The 17,417-nt window shown below is 37.6% G+C and overlaps 1 protein-coding gene across 3 annotated transcripts; it reads right to left on the bottom strand.

Moving 5' to 3' along the window:
- Positions 1-289: 289 nt before the first annotated feature.
- Ms4a1 (membrane spanning 4-domains A1) lies at positions 290-12,753 on the bottom strand. 3 transcript variants are annotated; one of them, XM_074046468.1, is made up of 8 exons: positions 12,569-12,751; positions 9,224-9,616; positions 5,974-6,148; positions 5,416-5,535; positions 3,907-3,963; positions 2,127-2,363; positions 1,298-1,399; positions 290-758 (listed from the first exon to the last, which is right to left on the bottom strand). In XM_074046468.1, exons 2-8 carry the CDS (start codon positions 9,277-9,279, stop codon positions 543-545), a joined length of 963 nt encoding a protein of 320 aa, XP_073902569.1. In that variant the 5' UTR covers positions 9,280-9,616; positions 12,569-12,751; the 3' UTR covers positions 290-542. The 3 variants fall into 3 exon arrangements, with proteins under 3 accessions (XP_073902569.1, XP_073902575.1, XP_020041483.1); XM_074046474.1 differs by lacking the exon at positions 3,907-3,963 and having other exon boundaries at positions 12,569-12,753; XM_020185894.2 differs by lacking the exon at positions 9,224-9,616 and having other exon boundaries at positions 12,569-12,749.
- Positions 12,754-17,417: the final 4,664 nt, after the last annotated feature.

Here is a 17,417-nt window from a genome sequence, read left to right as displayed (position 1 = left end):
ATTTTAGTGGTTTTTCCATGAACCTGCCATTGTCTTGCTTTTTCTTCTGTGATCAAAGTAGGCGCACCTGTTTGTATTGGATGCTGAGAGTCATATTGTGGATTGCTAAGAGTAAGCAATGCATTATTAATGGTCTGTGAAATTTTTCCTTGGAATTAGCGTAAGAATATCCTAACATGAATATTCATGACTTGATAGTTCACTGCTCAAACCTAGATTGGGCTATGAACTCAAGGCTAGAGGAACCTCTCGTAGTTAGACATTACAAAAGTCAAGAAGAACATCCACGTTGGAATAATCTGTTGCAGACAAGAACGCAACGTTTTATTCATTTAGAGCTAATTTTAAGAGCTTTACAAAGACAGAGACATGTTTTATCTCCTTTATTATTGAATGAGAAAGGAGGTTGAGGTTGTTTCATGCAAAGAACAGGTGAAAATATGGAGACTAGGTATGAAGTACCTCAAGAAATGGGATAGCTATGCCCAAAGGAAACTCTAAACACTGACGCTTACAAAAGGAAACAAAGGAGAAGAAGGAGTTTAAGGAGAAGTGTCATTTTCTATTGGTGAGGATTCCTCATCATGGGGAGGTTCTGGAAAGTTCATTTCTGTCTCTTCTTCTTCTTCTTGGACTGGAATAATTTCAATGTCCTCTTCATTCTTTTGTTGGGAAGACACTTCAGTTAGCTCAAACATTTCTTCTTTCATTTCAATTGTCTGTTCTTTTTTTTCTTCAGCTGACAGGAGAACCACATTCTAGAACACAAACAAATTTTCTTGATCTTTACCTTTCTCTATCATCTCTACAAATATTTATCAAATAACTCCTAGTTTTTAATGCCATTTATGTTTATTCACCTCCAGATACCAGAATTCCTCAAGTGGTCAAATTCGTATCAGAGCACTTACTTTCTATCAAAACTCAAGTCTGAGCCTACTCTCAAGGGCTGCAAGCATTTGCCACTCTGCCTGGAATGGTCACACGACATGGGAAGAGGGTGCATCAAAAACAGAAGAGTTTAGAGTTCAGTTCTGATTTTCGTTTAGTGACTATAGCCATGGAAAAATAATTTTCTCTCTTTCTTTAATCCTATTTTCCTCATTCACAAAATAAAGGAATTAGTGGTTTATGTGCTGATTTCTAAACTCTATTTTAAATCTAACAGTCTGTGGTTCTGTAGCTGTTGTTTTTGGGGACTCTTTGAAAACCTGCTGTTTTGGAAAAGGAATTGGGTGAAAAGGATAGGATATGAATTTTTTAGAGGGATGTTACGGATAGAGTAGCTCCAACTTACAGCCTTGGGTCTGGAGCACGTTCTCTTCCATTCATTCTCAACAATGCCAGCTGTCACAAGTTTCTGGAAGAAGGCAAAGATCAGCATCACTGACAAAATGCCCTGAAATACAACATAAGAATGGAGATGAGAATATAATAAAGGAAAAGAGAACACAGTTGGTGCTCAGTAAATGGCTGTTGACTAAAATTAAATGATTAAAAGATCAATTCTTCAGGTAAGAAATGACTAGCTAGGGATAATGTCTTTATAAGCCAAATGCTTGACTCAACTTCAGGCATGAGAAAGTAAGGCAGGAATAATCAGCTGAATAATTAATCTACGTAGTGAAGAATAAGTACTGAGCCCAAATTAAATTGTGTCCAGCTTTAGATGGCATGGATGAAATCAAGGAAACCTCTCCACACTTCAGGGGATAAGGTTTTTTCCCTTCAAATTCTACAGTAATAACTCTTTAAGAGAAAAGATGTTCATAACACCTTAGGAATTTCTTCCATGTTTATCTTAATAATACTAATAAAGATTAATACCACTAATGATATTGGTAATAATTAATGTTAGAACAAACATATAGGTGGTACTTCCTATATACTGGACGCTGTTCTAAGTACTTTGCATATTTTAGGTAATTTATTCCTCAAAACAATCTTAAGTAGTGTTACTATCACCATTTTACAGTTGAAGAAGTTGAGGCAAATTATTGATGAAGTTTTTGCCCAAAGACACATAGGCAATAAGTAGCAGATTGAGACAGTCTGGATCCAGAGTAGATACTACTAATAAAAATGCCACATTTCTTTCCTGGAGAGAAATTCAGTTTCACACTTACCAAGAACACAGTTTGTATGTTGTAACAGTACTGTGTAGATGGGGAGTTTTTCTCAGAGGGATTAGCAGGTTCACAGTTGTATATGTTAATATATGGCATGGGAGTTTTAATAAGATTCAGACTCTCCATTTTTAAAAAGTGAGAGATTTTAATATTAAGTATGTCCATGATCAAAAGAATTATTCCAGAGATGGCAGCAAAGAGGCTCAGTGAGTTCATTACTATTTTCACTTGGACCTGAAGCAGAGGCAAAGAGATTTATTAGTTAGGTTTGATTTCCATTTAGGGAATATAATCTAGGAATGCCATTCCCCTGTCTCACAAAGAACCATACCCAAATCAGACTAAAGTTCTTTCTGAGACTTTTAGTCTCTTTGTCACTATAAAATAGAATCTTCAGCTCTCTCTAACTTGCTCCTTTTTCAGTCTTTCTTCCCTATCTAATTACATAATTTTGTCATCCATTCAGTTTACCAAAGCAAAATTCTAGGAGCAATCCTTAAATTCTTATGTCTCCTATCCTTGCATTTCCTCCCCTGCTACCTAGTATGCATTCAGCAAATGTTTGTTGAGTGAAGATTAGCAGCATCCAGATTATTATGTCTCTGCCCAAGAGGGCAGAGGGGAGTGACAAAAGGAAACTTTTACATCACACTTAAGTGGAATGGTATTGTGGGTACAAACTGGGAAATTCTGTTCCACCAAATAGAAACAAAATGCAGCAGCATTGATAATATTACTACCTTCTCCTTATTGATGAAAGTTACAATCAGCCACAGTCACCCATTTTTCAAAATACTATCAGGGCTGATATTTCAGGGTAGAATAGGTGAGAGGATGTGGCTATGAAAGTTCTACCTTGCAAGGATGTTAAAAGGTTGAAATAGGAAAATGTCTGTGACAGATACCATAATGGTATAACGTTACTGATTATTTTATGAAACAGGATTAATACCTATCTGTGTGACCTACAGATGGCAAGGCTGTATTTGCAGAACAGAATAATTTGATCTTCATAAACAGTTTCAGAGTTTGTCACACCATTTCTAAGGAAGAACCATCTCCATCTACTCATTCTCTCACTGAATGAAAGTGACTCAGCTTAGTAAGTGAAAGAAAGTGCAGGGAGAAGACTTTATTGATAGAAACTTGCTGGTAAGCTCATCTTCACCCACCCAGAATTGCTAGTACTGCAAGACAGCTTCTTTTCTTTGTATGAATGAGTCTCTAGATGTTATATGAACAAGACCACATTGTAGCTGCTTACAGCTTCTGAAATTCCATCACAGGTATCGCTCCATTTCATCCTCATGCAGATTTCCTATGGTACTCAGGACTAGTACTTTTATAGGTGAAAACTCAGAGGTAAATAGAGATAAGCTGATTTATGCAAGGTTGCTACTTAAGTTTCTAACTTGACTAGAATTTGAATCAGTTATATTGTTCAATGAACAATCATATGAAGTTCCTAAATGGTGGTCTGGGAGAAATGACATTCTATTAAAAAGTGTCAAAGGGCCTATTGTTTTCACATAGCGCTTTATGTTTACAAGACCATAAGTAGTCTTCATAGCTTTGCCTTTAGTTCTGTTTCCATGGACAGACTCTGACAGATCTCATGCTCAAGTTTTCATGAATAAAATCACAACCAGCAGTGTGGAGTATATTTTCTTTTATAAAATTGAGATTCTCTGATTCCAAAGCACTTTAAGGGTCCCTATTTCCAATTTAGATAATAGACATTTCTCTGACATGTGAGATAGGACATACGGTTACTTGCCAGACTCTTCCTGGAGCTTTTCTCCATGGCTACCGAGAGTGATCCAGAAACAATATACTGTAAAAAGAGAAGTGAAGCGGGGAGGAGGTGGGAGAAGTGGAAGAGAGAGTAAGAGAATGAGATCACTTTTTATCATTGAGAACTGGTCATGAGGAAGCCATCTACATTTTCAGTTACTTTCACTAAACTGTGCCAGATTTTCTCAGGTTCACTCTTTTTTTAGTAGTTATATTCCTTATTTACTCAGGCTCATCTATACTCAATCCATATTATTCAACTATCTTGGGACCTGTAATGAGGAATATTATAAACACAGAGACAGAACTCACCCTTCCTTGTCAATTAAAACACCAAACAGAACCTTCTGAGTCTGTGCCATGTAAAAGAAACAAAAAGAAGCACCAACAATAACCTTGTTTACTCCTAATTGACACTGAGTTGTATCATTCTATTAAAAAGTGTCAAAAGGCCTATTGTTTTCACACAGCACTTTATGTTTACAAGACCATAAGTAGTCTTCATAACTTTGCCTTTAGTTCTGGTTCCATGGACAGACTCTGGCAGCTCTCATGCTCAAGTTTTCATGAATAAAATTACAACCAGCAGCGTGGAGTATACTTTCTTTTATAAAATTGAGATTCTCTGATTCCAAAGCACTTTAAGGGTCCCTATTTCCAATTTAGATCACTGAGTTGTGATCAGTCCTAGCAACATCTTTCAAAATACCGTTAGGGCTAATGTCTCCTATAGCATAGGTAAGAAAATATCAGAGTGAATTCAGAAGTTTTCAGTTTTTTTCTTTTTAACTAGTGAAAATGTTTCTTGGGGTTCACAGCGGTTTAAATGGATTTTATGCCAATGAAAAGTAAATCATTGTAGAAGTAAATCTTTAGCCCGACTGCGGTGGAAACTTCATTAAAATTTTGGTCAGTACAGGTAGTAAGGGTGATTATCTCTCATCTCCCTTACAGTGGCAGCCACAAGAAATGTAATTGGGGGAAACAAACATCACTGCCCCATGCCACATCCAGACAGGTCTACTAGTTTGGAAAACATGTACATGAAACAGCCCAGAGGAGTGTTGCTGTGCTCATAAACACAAGGAGATATGTTTGGGTTGGGACTAATTTCACCAGGTGCAGAGTAAATAAGCAGAATTGTAGGGTGGAAGGAGCAGATGGGAGGACATGGGGTATTCCTGTTTTCTCTTCCTTGCCAAAATATCAAGTATCTAGTGCTTCCTTCTCTATCAGAATTGACTGTGGAGAGGCCTTGCTTTGAACACTCTCCATTCCCTGTATAGATCCACATAGAGCATCTTTCTCTGAATTCACATGAAGCATCACCCTTGTGGCTCAGCCATAGAACTCAATGCAGTTTAGTGAAACCCTCTTTCCACTTAATTATTTTAACCCATTTCCTGCCCATATTCTTTCTTCTATATCCTGGGTATTTGTAGCATTTTCTCCTTCACCATTTCACAAATAGTTATTATTTATTTTTACTCACCATAATGCCTCCCCAGAGGGGGTACCACACAGTCACACAGATGGGTGCATAGACCCCCATGGGAATCATCAACACTCCCCCCAGAGCAATGTGGAAGAGCCCATTCATGATCTGGACAGCCTGGGGAGAGAAGAGGGGAGCTGAATGTGAACTGAAATCATATCACTAGAAAGCAAAAGGTAAGGCTGGTAGCCTGGGAGTTGGCTTGAGGTCATGTAAAATGCCTAAAGGAAGTGGTAGACCAAGGGCAAGGATTTTGTCTTTTTCTTATTCAGGAAGTGCACCACATGGGGGCATTCCAAGGAGTGGCTTTGTCTGGAATTCTAGCAATGGACTGGGATGGAAGATTCTTAAGCTTTTAAACCAAAGGTGACATAAGATCTCCCTGCAGTGATCCAGGTCTTCTTTTTGGTACCACACTGATTTTGGTCACTTGTCAGACATAAAGAGCATACTTGGATCACTCCCCTTCAAGTTGGACTGAATTGATGACCTATAGCAGTAGCTACTGCAGGCCAGAGAATCTCTAGGATGTGGAACTGAGGGTGACCAACTTACCCCCAAAGCCTTCAATTCCCTCATGAAGAAACTTGGCATGGGGCTCACCACTGAAGACATCCTCCCGAGGTTTACTTTTTGAGCAGGTTGCATGCCAATAGGGCCTTTTGTGGGTTCTACTGGGAAAATTCCACTCACTGAATTTCTGGGCGTTGTCATTTTGTTTTCAAAACTCCTAAAAATAAATGATAAAATGAGGAGAGCATTAACAAAGTTTTTTGGCAATCTCATTTTCTGTCATGCATTAGAAAGCTTCTCTTGCATTCCCTTTGTGGGTGTCACTGAGGGTAGACATGGATTCTTCCTAGTGACCTTAGATTTGAGACAAAGCCTTTTGCCAATTTCTAAAAAAGGACTTGGAGGGGCTGCCTTAGGCAATGACATACGAACCTAGGAGTCTCTGGCAGTATTTCTGCCAACTTTGTTTGTGACATACTTTACCTTTTGAGAAATTACCATGCATGTGCATTATTATTTCTCTTCCTCTTTCTGTTCCTCCTCTTCTCCCTTTTTTCAGTGTTGAGGATTGAAACCAGAACCTTGCTCATGCTAGGCAAGTGCTCTACCACTCATTTATGTCTTAGTTCTCATCCTTGGGTGCTGTACTTAAGCTTTAATACTGGGAAGTGGTTTTTTTTTTTTTCTATTGACTTCTTATTTTGCCTTTCTGTCACTGAGTATTGTGATGGGTCCGAGCATTATATCAGAATATGATAAGTACTGTTCTTATAATCAGGAGGGGCTGATTCTAGGCCTCTCTCAGCTCTAACTTTAAACCTTGAACAAGTCGCATTAAGAAGTCTCTCTAATGCTGCATTTAAGATCATGATCTTGAGTCAGTTCATCTGGGGTTAAACAGTAATTCTGAGACATTGGACAAGTTCTTTAAATTCATGTAGCTGTAAAAATTCTCATCTTACAGGTTGCTGTAAGACATAAGTGGGCTGATGTCTTTTCTTTCAGGTGTAGCTCTGAAGTTCTTCAGAGAAGATTTCCCTGAATTCTTAATCTATAACACACACCCTCCTTTTCTCTGTCTTCCTTACTACAACCTATTTTGGGTCAGAGCACTTATTACTGTGGAAAATTACCTTATTTAATTACTTGTTTAAAATAATGTTTGGAATTTGTAGTTTAATAAATAATATTGAAGATATAATAAATGACATAAAGTTCCCATGTCTCAAAAAATATTACTGTTTTTGTTACTATTCTTGTTCATTTTCTTACCTTTTTGAGCATTAGTTTCTATGTTATCCATCTGTAAAATGAAAAGAACAATGCCCTATTCACAGGGATATTGTAAGAAACAAACGAGTTGCCATATGTGAATGTGCCCAGTCCATAGGAAGAGTGCACTGAATGCTATTTGTTATTACACATGAGTTGTTCATTTTTGAAAAGAGAACACAATTAACAATGTCCTCCCTGTTCAATATTTTAAGACTATGCGCCTTCTTTATTTGGTGCTTTCTTTTGCTTTTCATTGTTTATGTCTACCACTTAAATGGATTCTATTAGGTTTTTCCTGGGCCCTGGAAATTCCAATTTGGGGTCACACCTTGGTTTTGTCTTTATTGATTTTATCTCATGTGAAAGGCCTAGGAAATCAAGACTGCTTATTTAACTAAAGAAACACTGTGCTGGGTAGCTGCAAGTCTGCTACAAGATAGGCTTTTGGATAGTTCACATTTGTACCTATTTTAGAGTTACAAAGAAATTTTACTTAAGAATCTCTTTTCAGTCTCATAAAGTAGACAAGGGATGGATCATTTCTTCTATTTTATAGAATGGGAACATGGGCATAGTAAAGTTACATAATCATTAAAGATTAGAAATGAGGCCTCAATCAAATGAGGTGTCCGTGGTACCAGGCTACTTTGTCTCCTGTAGGGAAAAGGAGACTTTCCTTATGAACCTCACGCTTCTCCTTCAAATATATGTGTCATTTGGATGACTATAAAGCAATTGAAAACAGATTATTTGTGTGGGACATGGGCTGGAAGGAAACAAAGAAGCTTTGGATGGATATTTATCTCTTGTCCTATACCAGATGTCATGTGGTCCTGAGCATCTGCTTTGTACCACACACCATCCCACAAGATCACCAACCAAAAGGGATATATATATCCTGTAGTCCATTAAGGAGTTTGTAAATGAATCTTGGTCAACAGGTAGAATTTCTAGAGTGAGCTAAACCTCAAATAACCAATCTGTTCATTTCATAAATAGGAAACTGTAGCCAGAGGTTGTGACATGCCTCAGTAAAAACCACATACTCAGTACTAGTGCCAAAGTTAAAGGCATTCATTGTGGCTGTGTTGTCAGTGTTTTCTGTGTACCACAGGGTAGATTGGATGATTACAGTTGTTTACCTGAGCACTTACTGTGTACCAGGGATATTGGGTATTTCACTTCCAACTTTCCTCATACCTTCCTAAGTAGGCATTGTATCTCCTTTTTGAGGATGTGGAAATGGAGGTTCAGAGAAATAATTTGCTCAAGGCCCCTTGGTAAGTACAGAATGAGCTGGAAGTCACTACACTGTTCTACAGGGAAATAATTTTAGTGAAGATAATTTAAAATGCAAAGTTCATTAATTGTTTGTACTGAAGTAGCTGATTGGACTACAATTGTTTTAATCACTTTTCTTTGCCAGTTGCTGATGAAGGCTGTTATTATTGGTGAGAAAACCTTTTGCGTAGGCAAATTCCTCGGCAACTATGTCTGTGGCCAATGATGATGGACAGGGTGGGTATTTTATTTTTCTATTAAAGTAGTATCTTGCTATGGCAATTATAATTGTATAAAGTTTTCAACAAATACGAATATAAAATAGTATTTTATAAACACTTCATTTTTATGGTAACAATATTGCACACACACAATATTACACACACACACACACACACACACACACACACACACACCAAGGCATTGTAGCTGACTGCAGTGAAAAGTTTCATTCCATGGAAATACATAAAATGAAAACTAGACCACATACTCCTAAGGATATAGTATACTCACACAGCTTTGCAATATTATTTTTAAAAAGTATATACAATGATTTAAATAGTATTCAACTCACAGCTGTGTTCAAAGACTAATTGGTAGGTCAGGGTAATTGACGACATTAGTCAAAATGTGATAGGATTTTATCTTCACTGATATTCAAATCATCACTGATATTAAAATCATTACTGATACTAAAATCAAGACTCAGTTGATTATACATCATTTCATCACTCACAGCAACTTCTGCATTTTCTTTTTTATTTTTGAAGGCACCACCATTTCCATGTCCATCCCTGAAGAAGCTTTCACAATCTCTAAGGGTTTTGGTTTGAATAATGACTTTTAGGTCCAATAACTCCAACATGTACTGAGAAGTTCAAAGCTGCTTAATTTTTGTTATCTCAGCTCCCTGCTTTGCCACTCAAAATAACTTTGCATTTTTATCCATTTGGCCTCCTGTGCACTTATCTCTGAAGGTAAATCTTCTTCCTATTCCTTTGTATTCCATTCCTCTTCCTTCCACCAAGATCTTTGCTCACTCAGTACATTGGTTTTTCTGTGCATATGTAGTCTTGTTCTATTTGTGGCATCATGGAGCAGAAAGAGTTATTTCCAACTCTGTTCCTTGCTACATTTAAAAAAATAAATTTTCATTTTATTTCTAAGCAGTAATACATTATATGATTAAAGTACAAAAAATAAGATCAAAACAACATGCTTTGGTAGGTTTTGATTTTACTTTGTCCCTGCCTACCTTATTGGTAACTTGGGTCAAATAGGCAACATTCTTATTTGTTTCTTATATATTCTCTTAGTTTGTCTCTCTAACTACCTTTATGTAGTTTTATCTTTATATCTTCTGCTTTTTACACAGAATTTAATGCACTATATTGACTATATTATACCTTGCCATTTTCACGTTGCAACATATCCTGTAGTCTTTTCCTGCTCACTCTCTAGAAAGAATCTTTATTCCCTTTTAGATATACAAGATAGTCTATGAGTGACTATTCAGTAGAGGACACATGGTTGTTACCACAGTGTAATTACCACAATTAATATTATATGCCTCATTTCCTATATATGTGAGGAGTTCTTGAAAGATAAATGCCTTGAAATGAGATTGTGTTGTTAAAGAGCAATGAATTTTTGTACTTGATAGATATTGTCAAATTACTCTCCCATGTATGAGAGATTCTCCACAAACTTTTTAAAATATTTTTAAATTTCTACCCTCCCCCCCACCTCTGGGAAGAACCTGTTCTGCCTTCTTGTTCTCCTATTTTGTAGAAAGAAAAACATAAAAGATAAAAAGAAAAACATGGCATTTTTGCTAGTTTGAGATAAAGATAGCTATACATGGAGAATCCTTGTGTTGTTTCCATGCATATGTGTATTACAACCCAAATTAGTTCATGTCCGCCAGACCTCTTCACTACTTCCTGTTCCCCTTCACACAGTGGCCTCTGCCAGTTTAAGATTACTATATTCATTCGACACAGTGAGCGCATCAACCACAATCAAGTTTTTGGTTGCCTTCCATTTCTCTATCCATCCCATGTGTGGTCTCCCCTTAGTGTGTGACCCATGTCCAGTAATATTTTTGCATTTGTTTTAAGTCTATAATCCTCATATGAGGGAGAACATATGATTTTTGGCCTTCTGAACCTGGCTAACTTTGCTTAAGATGATGTTCTCCAGTTCCATCCATTTACCTGCAAATGACAAAATTTCATTCTTATTTGTGGCTGAGTAAAATTCCATTGTGTATAAATACCACATTTTCTCAATCCATTCATCAGTAGTGGGGCATCTTGGCTATTGTGAATAGTGATATAATAAACATGGGTGTATAGGTGCTTTTGTAGTAACCTGAGTCACAGTGGTATTGCTGTATTATAGGGAAGATCTATTTGTAGTATTTTTAAGAAGCCTCCATACACAAACTTTTAAAAATTAGTGTCACTCTTTTTTTTTTAATTGTGCTGGATGGGGTTATATTGTGGCATTTACAAAAGTTCTATCAAATATATCATACTTGGATTCACCTCCTCCACCATTCTCCTCTAGCCCCCCTCCTGCCATTCCTGGAATAGTTTCAACAGATATTGTTTTCCCATTTACATACTTGTGTACATACTATTTGAACTGTATTCACCCTCCTACACCCTTTCACCACCTCCTCTCCCCTCCCATGGGTATCAACCCTCCCCAGGCAGGACTTGTTCCACTTGCTATGTTTATGATCCCCTCTATAGCTTCCTTTTCATTTCCAACTATTGTTTTGAAAACATGCAATATATTTCAATTGAAATACTAAATACTCAAGGAATAATTGTTACTACCAGACCCGGCTCCTGATTAAAATATGCCATGGTGTCCCCCACTTCCAAAGCCACAGTTCTTAAATCTTAGCAATGTCCCCAGATACTCACCCATTTCCCTTTTCTTTACCCCAGTTTCTTCAAGGCTTTGCATTCTACTCTCTCCCCCAACTTCCTCACCACCCACTCACTCCTCAACACTTGGCAACTAGTTCCTTTCAATCATTCAACTGAAACTGTTTTGCTCAAAGACTGTGCTGCAGAGTCAATGGCCTATTCCAGGCAATGTGCCTCAGATTGCTTTAACTCCTTCTTCTATTTCCAAGGCTTAAGTTAGAGTTAAATTTCACTCCAGCTCTTTATCTCCCATGTTCAACCACCGATCAAATCATGCCATTTTTACTTCTCCAATGCATCTTGCGTGTGGACCTTTTTCCTATATGTAAGATTACTCTGTGAATCTGATTCTCATTTCCTTCCCTGGTTTAGCACTTTTTTGTCTTCAATAACTTTCTTTTCTAATATATCCCCTCCACAAGGATGCTAGATCCAATTCTCTAAATCACTGCTTAAGACATTATCTTCCTCGGCTTGATTGAACTTTGTTGCTGACTGGTAGAATCCTCCATTTGGCCTCTCCAGGCCTTTGTAGCTTCTGTTCTACATGACTTCTAAAGCTGGCATTTCCGTGAGAGCCACTGGCATGGACAAAAGCAGTTAAAGGAAGAAGAATGGAGTTGTTTGTACATAGGCAGGACTGATTGTTTTCTTATTTGTTGTCAGTCAGTCTTAAAATTCTTGTGTATGTTATCTGGTTCAATCTTTATGATGCAGTGGATAATGCTATTGTTCCCATTTTGTGGATAAGGAAGCAGGGGCATGTAGAGGTTTAGTGACTCACCCATGGTTAAATGGCTTGTACATGGTAGAGTTCCAGCTTGAACCTAACAGGTTAGAAACCATTCTTTAAGCTCCGGCTTGAACCCAACAGGTTAGAAACCATGCTTTAATGTCCATGGTGCAGTCTACTACTTTTGCAAAATGACTCACAGTTGACTTGCCCAGGGTAGTTCTTGAGAGGGAGAGTGATTAAGGGAGTGGGTGGACATCAAGCCTTAAAGTAACCCCTCGATGTTATTAGAAAGTCTGACAATGGAAGGCCTGAAATTGAAACAGAATCTCTGGCCTCTAAAACCATCCTGTTTCTTACCCAGTATCTCCTTCTAGTCAATAAACAAAGCAAACTCATTCCTTACCTGAATCTCCAAGGCTCAAGGGCTGATGTGGATGCTTGCTGCCAAATTCAGTTCACTGCTTCTGGGATCTCAAGTACTTGAGGTGAGATAGACCAGGCCTGGGGGTGGTATCTCTAATAGACACCAGGTGACCGGAAATCAGCATCCGCTGCTACTTTGAGCTTTGGTCCAATTACTTTGGTTTGATATAAACTTACCAGAGCCAAAGGAGATACAAAAAAGTTTCTGCCTTACCAGGAGGTTTCACTTCTTGAAAAACACCCCATGGGACTGCCTGGCGCACTTCATGCTACCTTAATTAGAAGAACTTCTGCAGACCCCACCCTCTAAGCAGGTGTGGAGGTGGGTCCCTGAGGGCTAGAAGAGCTCTAGAAATTCTCCGTAGATGGGCTTTTAGAACTTACTTTAATTTCTTGCTTCACTTTTAGGCATGAATAGGCTGGTAGGAGGCATCCATGCAGAGACTCGAGAATCATTGAGCATGTACACTTGGGAGTGTTGTTCTTATAGGATTCTACATAGCATTTGCATTTGTTCACATTTAGGGTTCTAGTGGACCATGCATGTCTTGCTCAGATTTAGCTGAAATGCCCAAAATATCATTTGGTGCCATAGAACATGTATCCAGAAGCTTGAGACAAGAGTTATCTTCCACATTGGGGAATATAAATTGAAATAGCACTTTTAACCATGAATCTACCTTTTTCTTCCATTTGTTCAATTCCCCATGTTCCCTCTCTTTTCAGTATAGGATGGAATTGCATGATTAAACCCAGTGCTAAATCAAGTGTGGGAACAGGGGAAATTGGTGGCATCAGGAGTCTAAATATTTGGGAGGTGAATCAATGAAAGATCACCTCCACCTTCATATACAAACTTTATGTTCATATGTTGGATTTCAATTGCTTCTTAGTTTCCTTGTCTATTGCTTTCTTTCATTAAAGACACACAGGTATAGTTAGGTATTTGTTCATTTAATCTAAGGGTTGAAATGACATTTCTATTGGCTAATTTGAGGTTAATTCATGTACTCTGTTCTCTCTTTTCTTTCTCCCTCTGATTCTTTTTTCTTTAAGATTGTTTGGAGCCATGCAGTTAGAACCAGTGAATAGTTCTGGGGAGGCTAATTTTGGTGCAACATAAGAAAAAATGTCATCTCTCATCATTGAATCAATTCATTAGTGGAACAAACTATTATTTGAATAGAGATCTTACTGTCATTGAGAATACTCAAGTAAAAGTCATTTGGTCACCACTTAGAAATACTATAGCGAGGAGGGGAGTAGAATTAGAAGGCCCCACTTTCCATTTAAGATTCTAGTTACAGGTGTATGACTATCTGCTGAAATAGTTGAATGGTTGGTGACAGGTATGGTAATTACATATGGTATTAATCTATTTTGTGCTGCTATAACAGAATACTTGAGGGATGGTAGAGTGACTCAAGCAATGGAGTGCCTGCCTAGGAAGCATGAGGCCATGATTTCAAATCCCCTAGTACTATTGGAAAAAAATGCCTGAGACTGGGTGATTGATAAAGAACAGAGATTTATTTATGATGGTTCAGGAGGCTGGGAAATCTAAGGTCCCACATCTGACAAGAACTCTGTACTATGACATTTCATGGAGGAAGGCAGAAGGGCAAGAGAGGAATGAGCAGGAGGAGGCCGAACCTATCTTTCTCTCAGGAACTCACCCCTGCAATAACAAATCCAGTTCGATGATAACACCTTTAATTCATTCATGAAGGCAGTGCTCTCATGACCTTATCTGCTCTTTAAGGTCCCATCTCTCAACACTGTTGCGTTTGGGATTACATGTCTAACATATGACCTCTGGGGAACACATTAAACGAGAGTACACAGGGTTTGGGTTACAGATGATTATGAGGACTATGGTTTGCATCCAGGAAGTTAGGTAGGTTAGAGGTGTGTGCCTTCACTCCAGTGTGTGAGAGAAAAGGGTCAGGTCATGCAAATATGTAGCCTCAGAGATGCCTGAGTTGGAGTTGCACAACCTGATCTCTTTGTGTGTGTACATACTATTTTTCCCTAGTCTTGGGTAGTTTTTCTTGGGTTGTTTTTGTGGTCAATGAGATGACTTTGGCCCTATGTGTGATTCTGTCTAAATGAACTCGAATTCAATTTATATCAATAACTTTTACTTTGTCTTTGCTAACTTGGATTGATTGTTCATTCAATAACTGAGTGTGTTGAAATTTCCCCTGCAAGCAAGATTTGTTAATAACATTTTTGATCTATCACTTTTACCCAGTTTAACGTTTGAGGGGTTATTGAGTTTATTACACATTTTTCTTTGAATCAGCTTATTGTCATTATCAGGTTTCAAAAGATGGTCATTCTTATAGTCTGCATAAAAGTACACCAACTTTGGGCTGACAGAGTGACTCACGTGGTAGAGTGACTGCCTAGCAAGCATGAGGCTCTGAGTCCAAACCCTAGTACTGCAAAAAACAAAACAAAATCCAAGAAAAGTATACCAACTTTTATTTAGTGTTTGCCTGATATGAATTTTTCTTTTATTTCCTCCATCTTCTAGCCCTGTAACTTTAAAAAATCCTCACAGCATTTTGCCTATCTTTTGAAGGCTACCTTTTATATCATAATCAGATAGGTCTTTTCCTTATTTAGCTCTTAGTCTCCATGTCTCCTGAAAGCAGGGCTGGTTTTTCTGATTGCTGTGTCTTCTGCAGTACCATGAGAAAGAATGGTTCTGCTTTGGCTCTTTCCCCCATCCAGCTGATGATCACCCGGGATGTCTAGAATTAGGAAGTAACATTACAACATGCTACAAACTGCTCAGCATGGACCTACTACCCAGAATTACCTGCTGTTGGAGGGCTTTGCCTTCAGAGCATTGACACAAGGTCTCCGTGGTTCTGCCATTGTATACACTTAACAGATAGTCTACTTGAAGATAGAATTTGGTTACAGGCTAGAAAATCTCAACACTGTACTTAGTAAGGACAATGTAAATTAAAGTATTTAAGTATTTTATATTTCTTTCTGTTTTGAAGGACTACTTTATATCTTTTTTAACACTTAGGAAAGTAACTTTAATTGAATGCCTACTTACATGACAAGAATTGTTCATGTAAAAAGTCTTAACACATATTTCTTATGGATTTTTTCTGTTTTATAATTGCAGAAAATAGTTATAGATGGAGAAACTACCCCTAAATCACACAGCTAGTAAGTAATAAAACAGGTGATATTTAAAAAGCCAGAAAACCTTAATTATAAATTTAATAAAAACTACCATTTACTAAGTGATTTTTCAGTTCCAAGTGCTGATGAAATTACTTTACATATTTCATTTAAGGATCACAGTGAACACATATTGCAATTTAGTTTAGGAGTTTTTAATCCACAGTTTAAATTGTCTGTTCAAGTCTCACAGCTTTACATGGCAAAGTGATACTTAAAAATCATTATGCATCAGGGATTCTCACCCTTAAGTATTTCCCAGACCTCACATACTTGAACATCACACAGTTGCCAAATGTTTTCCACCAGAACCTCACTATATGGGAAATGAGCAATAAAACGTTTTCTCCCACCGTTCCTCTCTCTGTTGACTTTCACTCATGTACCTGTAGACATTAGATCCTTGTAACTATTAGAAGAAATGAAAGCCTGTTAGCTTATTTCTTCGAGTAGGGTAAGCTTGTTTCTTTTTGCTATGTCAGAGGAAGCATAAGATAATGGGGTTTGAAGTTAGAGATCTTGATTTGAAGTCTGGTTCTAAATCATACTCCCTTTGTGGTCTCAGAAAAGGTAGCCACCTTGATTTTCAGTTTCTTGTTTGTGACAAAAGGCATAGTTCATCAGAGGGCTGTTATAACAATTAGTGAGATGGAATAGATAAGATCTCTGGTACTTAGTAGATTTTCAGCCCATGGAAGGCATACAGTATAAGGCAATGGTTCTCAACATGTGGACTGGGAATCTCCTGGGGACTTCAAGACCCTTTTGGGGGTTCATGAGTTTAAAAGTATTTTCATAACATTTTCACTTTCATAAGATTACATTGGTGTAATCCACGGGTTGTAGAATATGAGCTACAAGACTGAAAGCAAAAGCTGTTAAGATAATCCAGTTGCCTCCAATTATGCTACAGTAAAGCAGTAGCTTCCAAGCTTCCCTATTCATTGGAATCCCCTGTAAATATTTCAAAACTACAAATACCTTGCTTTCACCATATTCCTATTTAATTGGTATGTGTTTGTCTATGGTGTATTGGGGTCTATGGAAGTTCCTCAGACAATCTGAATGTGCAACAAAGTCTGGCAGCTATTGCATTAAAATATACTTGTGAAAATGTGAATCAGTGCCATTCTCCACACTATTTTATTTTGGAAAATGTAGTCATTTTAGCAAAAATATTATTTGTATTAATGTGTAATGGCTCCTCAATAATTTTTAAGGATATGAAGAGATTCTGATACTAAAAAGTTTGACAGACAGAAATGTTATAAGGACTAAGACCTTGGAGTCTGGAGCCAGCCTGCTTGTTGATATTATTTATGGCTCTGCCACTGTAGGCTTTGTGACCTTGAGCACATTACTGATCCTTTCTGTGCTTCAGCTTTCTTGTTAGGGTATAATAATAAAATTCACCTCATAGAATTGTTGTGGGATTAAATGAGTAACAGGTATAACACTTAGCATGGTAGCTGGAACATAGTTGTGGCTCCTTTATTATTTTCATTCTTGTTACTGTTCTAGTTGATTGACTCATAACCTTGATGATCTTACAGCATTAATGTAAAATTTCTGTGTCAAACCATTCTTTCTTCAACTCAACTTCCCATACAATGGAGCAAGAG

This window comes from Castor canadensis, chromosome 1 (assembly GCF_047511655.1).
Source record: "Castor canadensis chromosome 1, mCasCan1.hap1v2, whole genome shotgun sequence".
NCBI classification, from domain to species: Eukaryota; Metazoa; Chordata; class Mammalia; order Rodentia; family Castoridae; genus Castor; species Castor canadensis.
The sequence above is the reverse complement of the archived record's forward strand: the minus strand, read 5'-3'. Positions and strand labels throughout refer to the sequence as shown.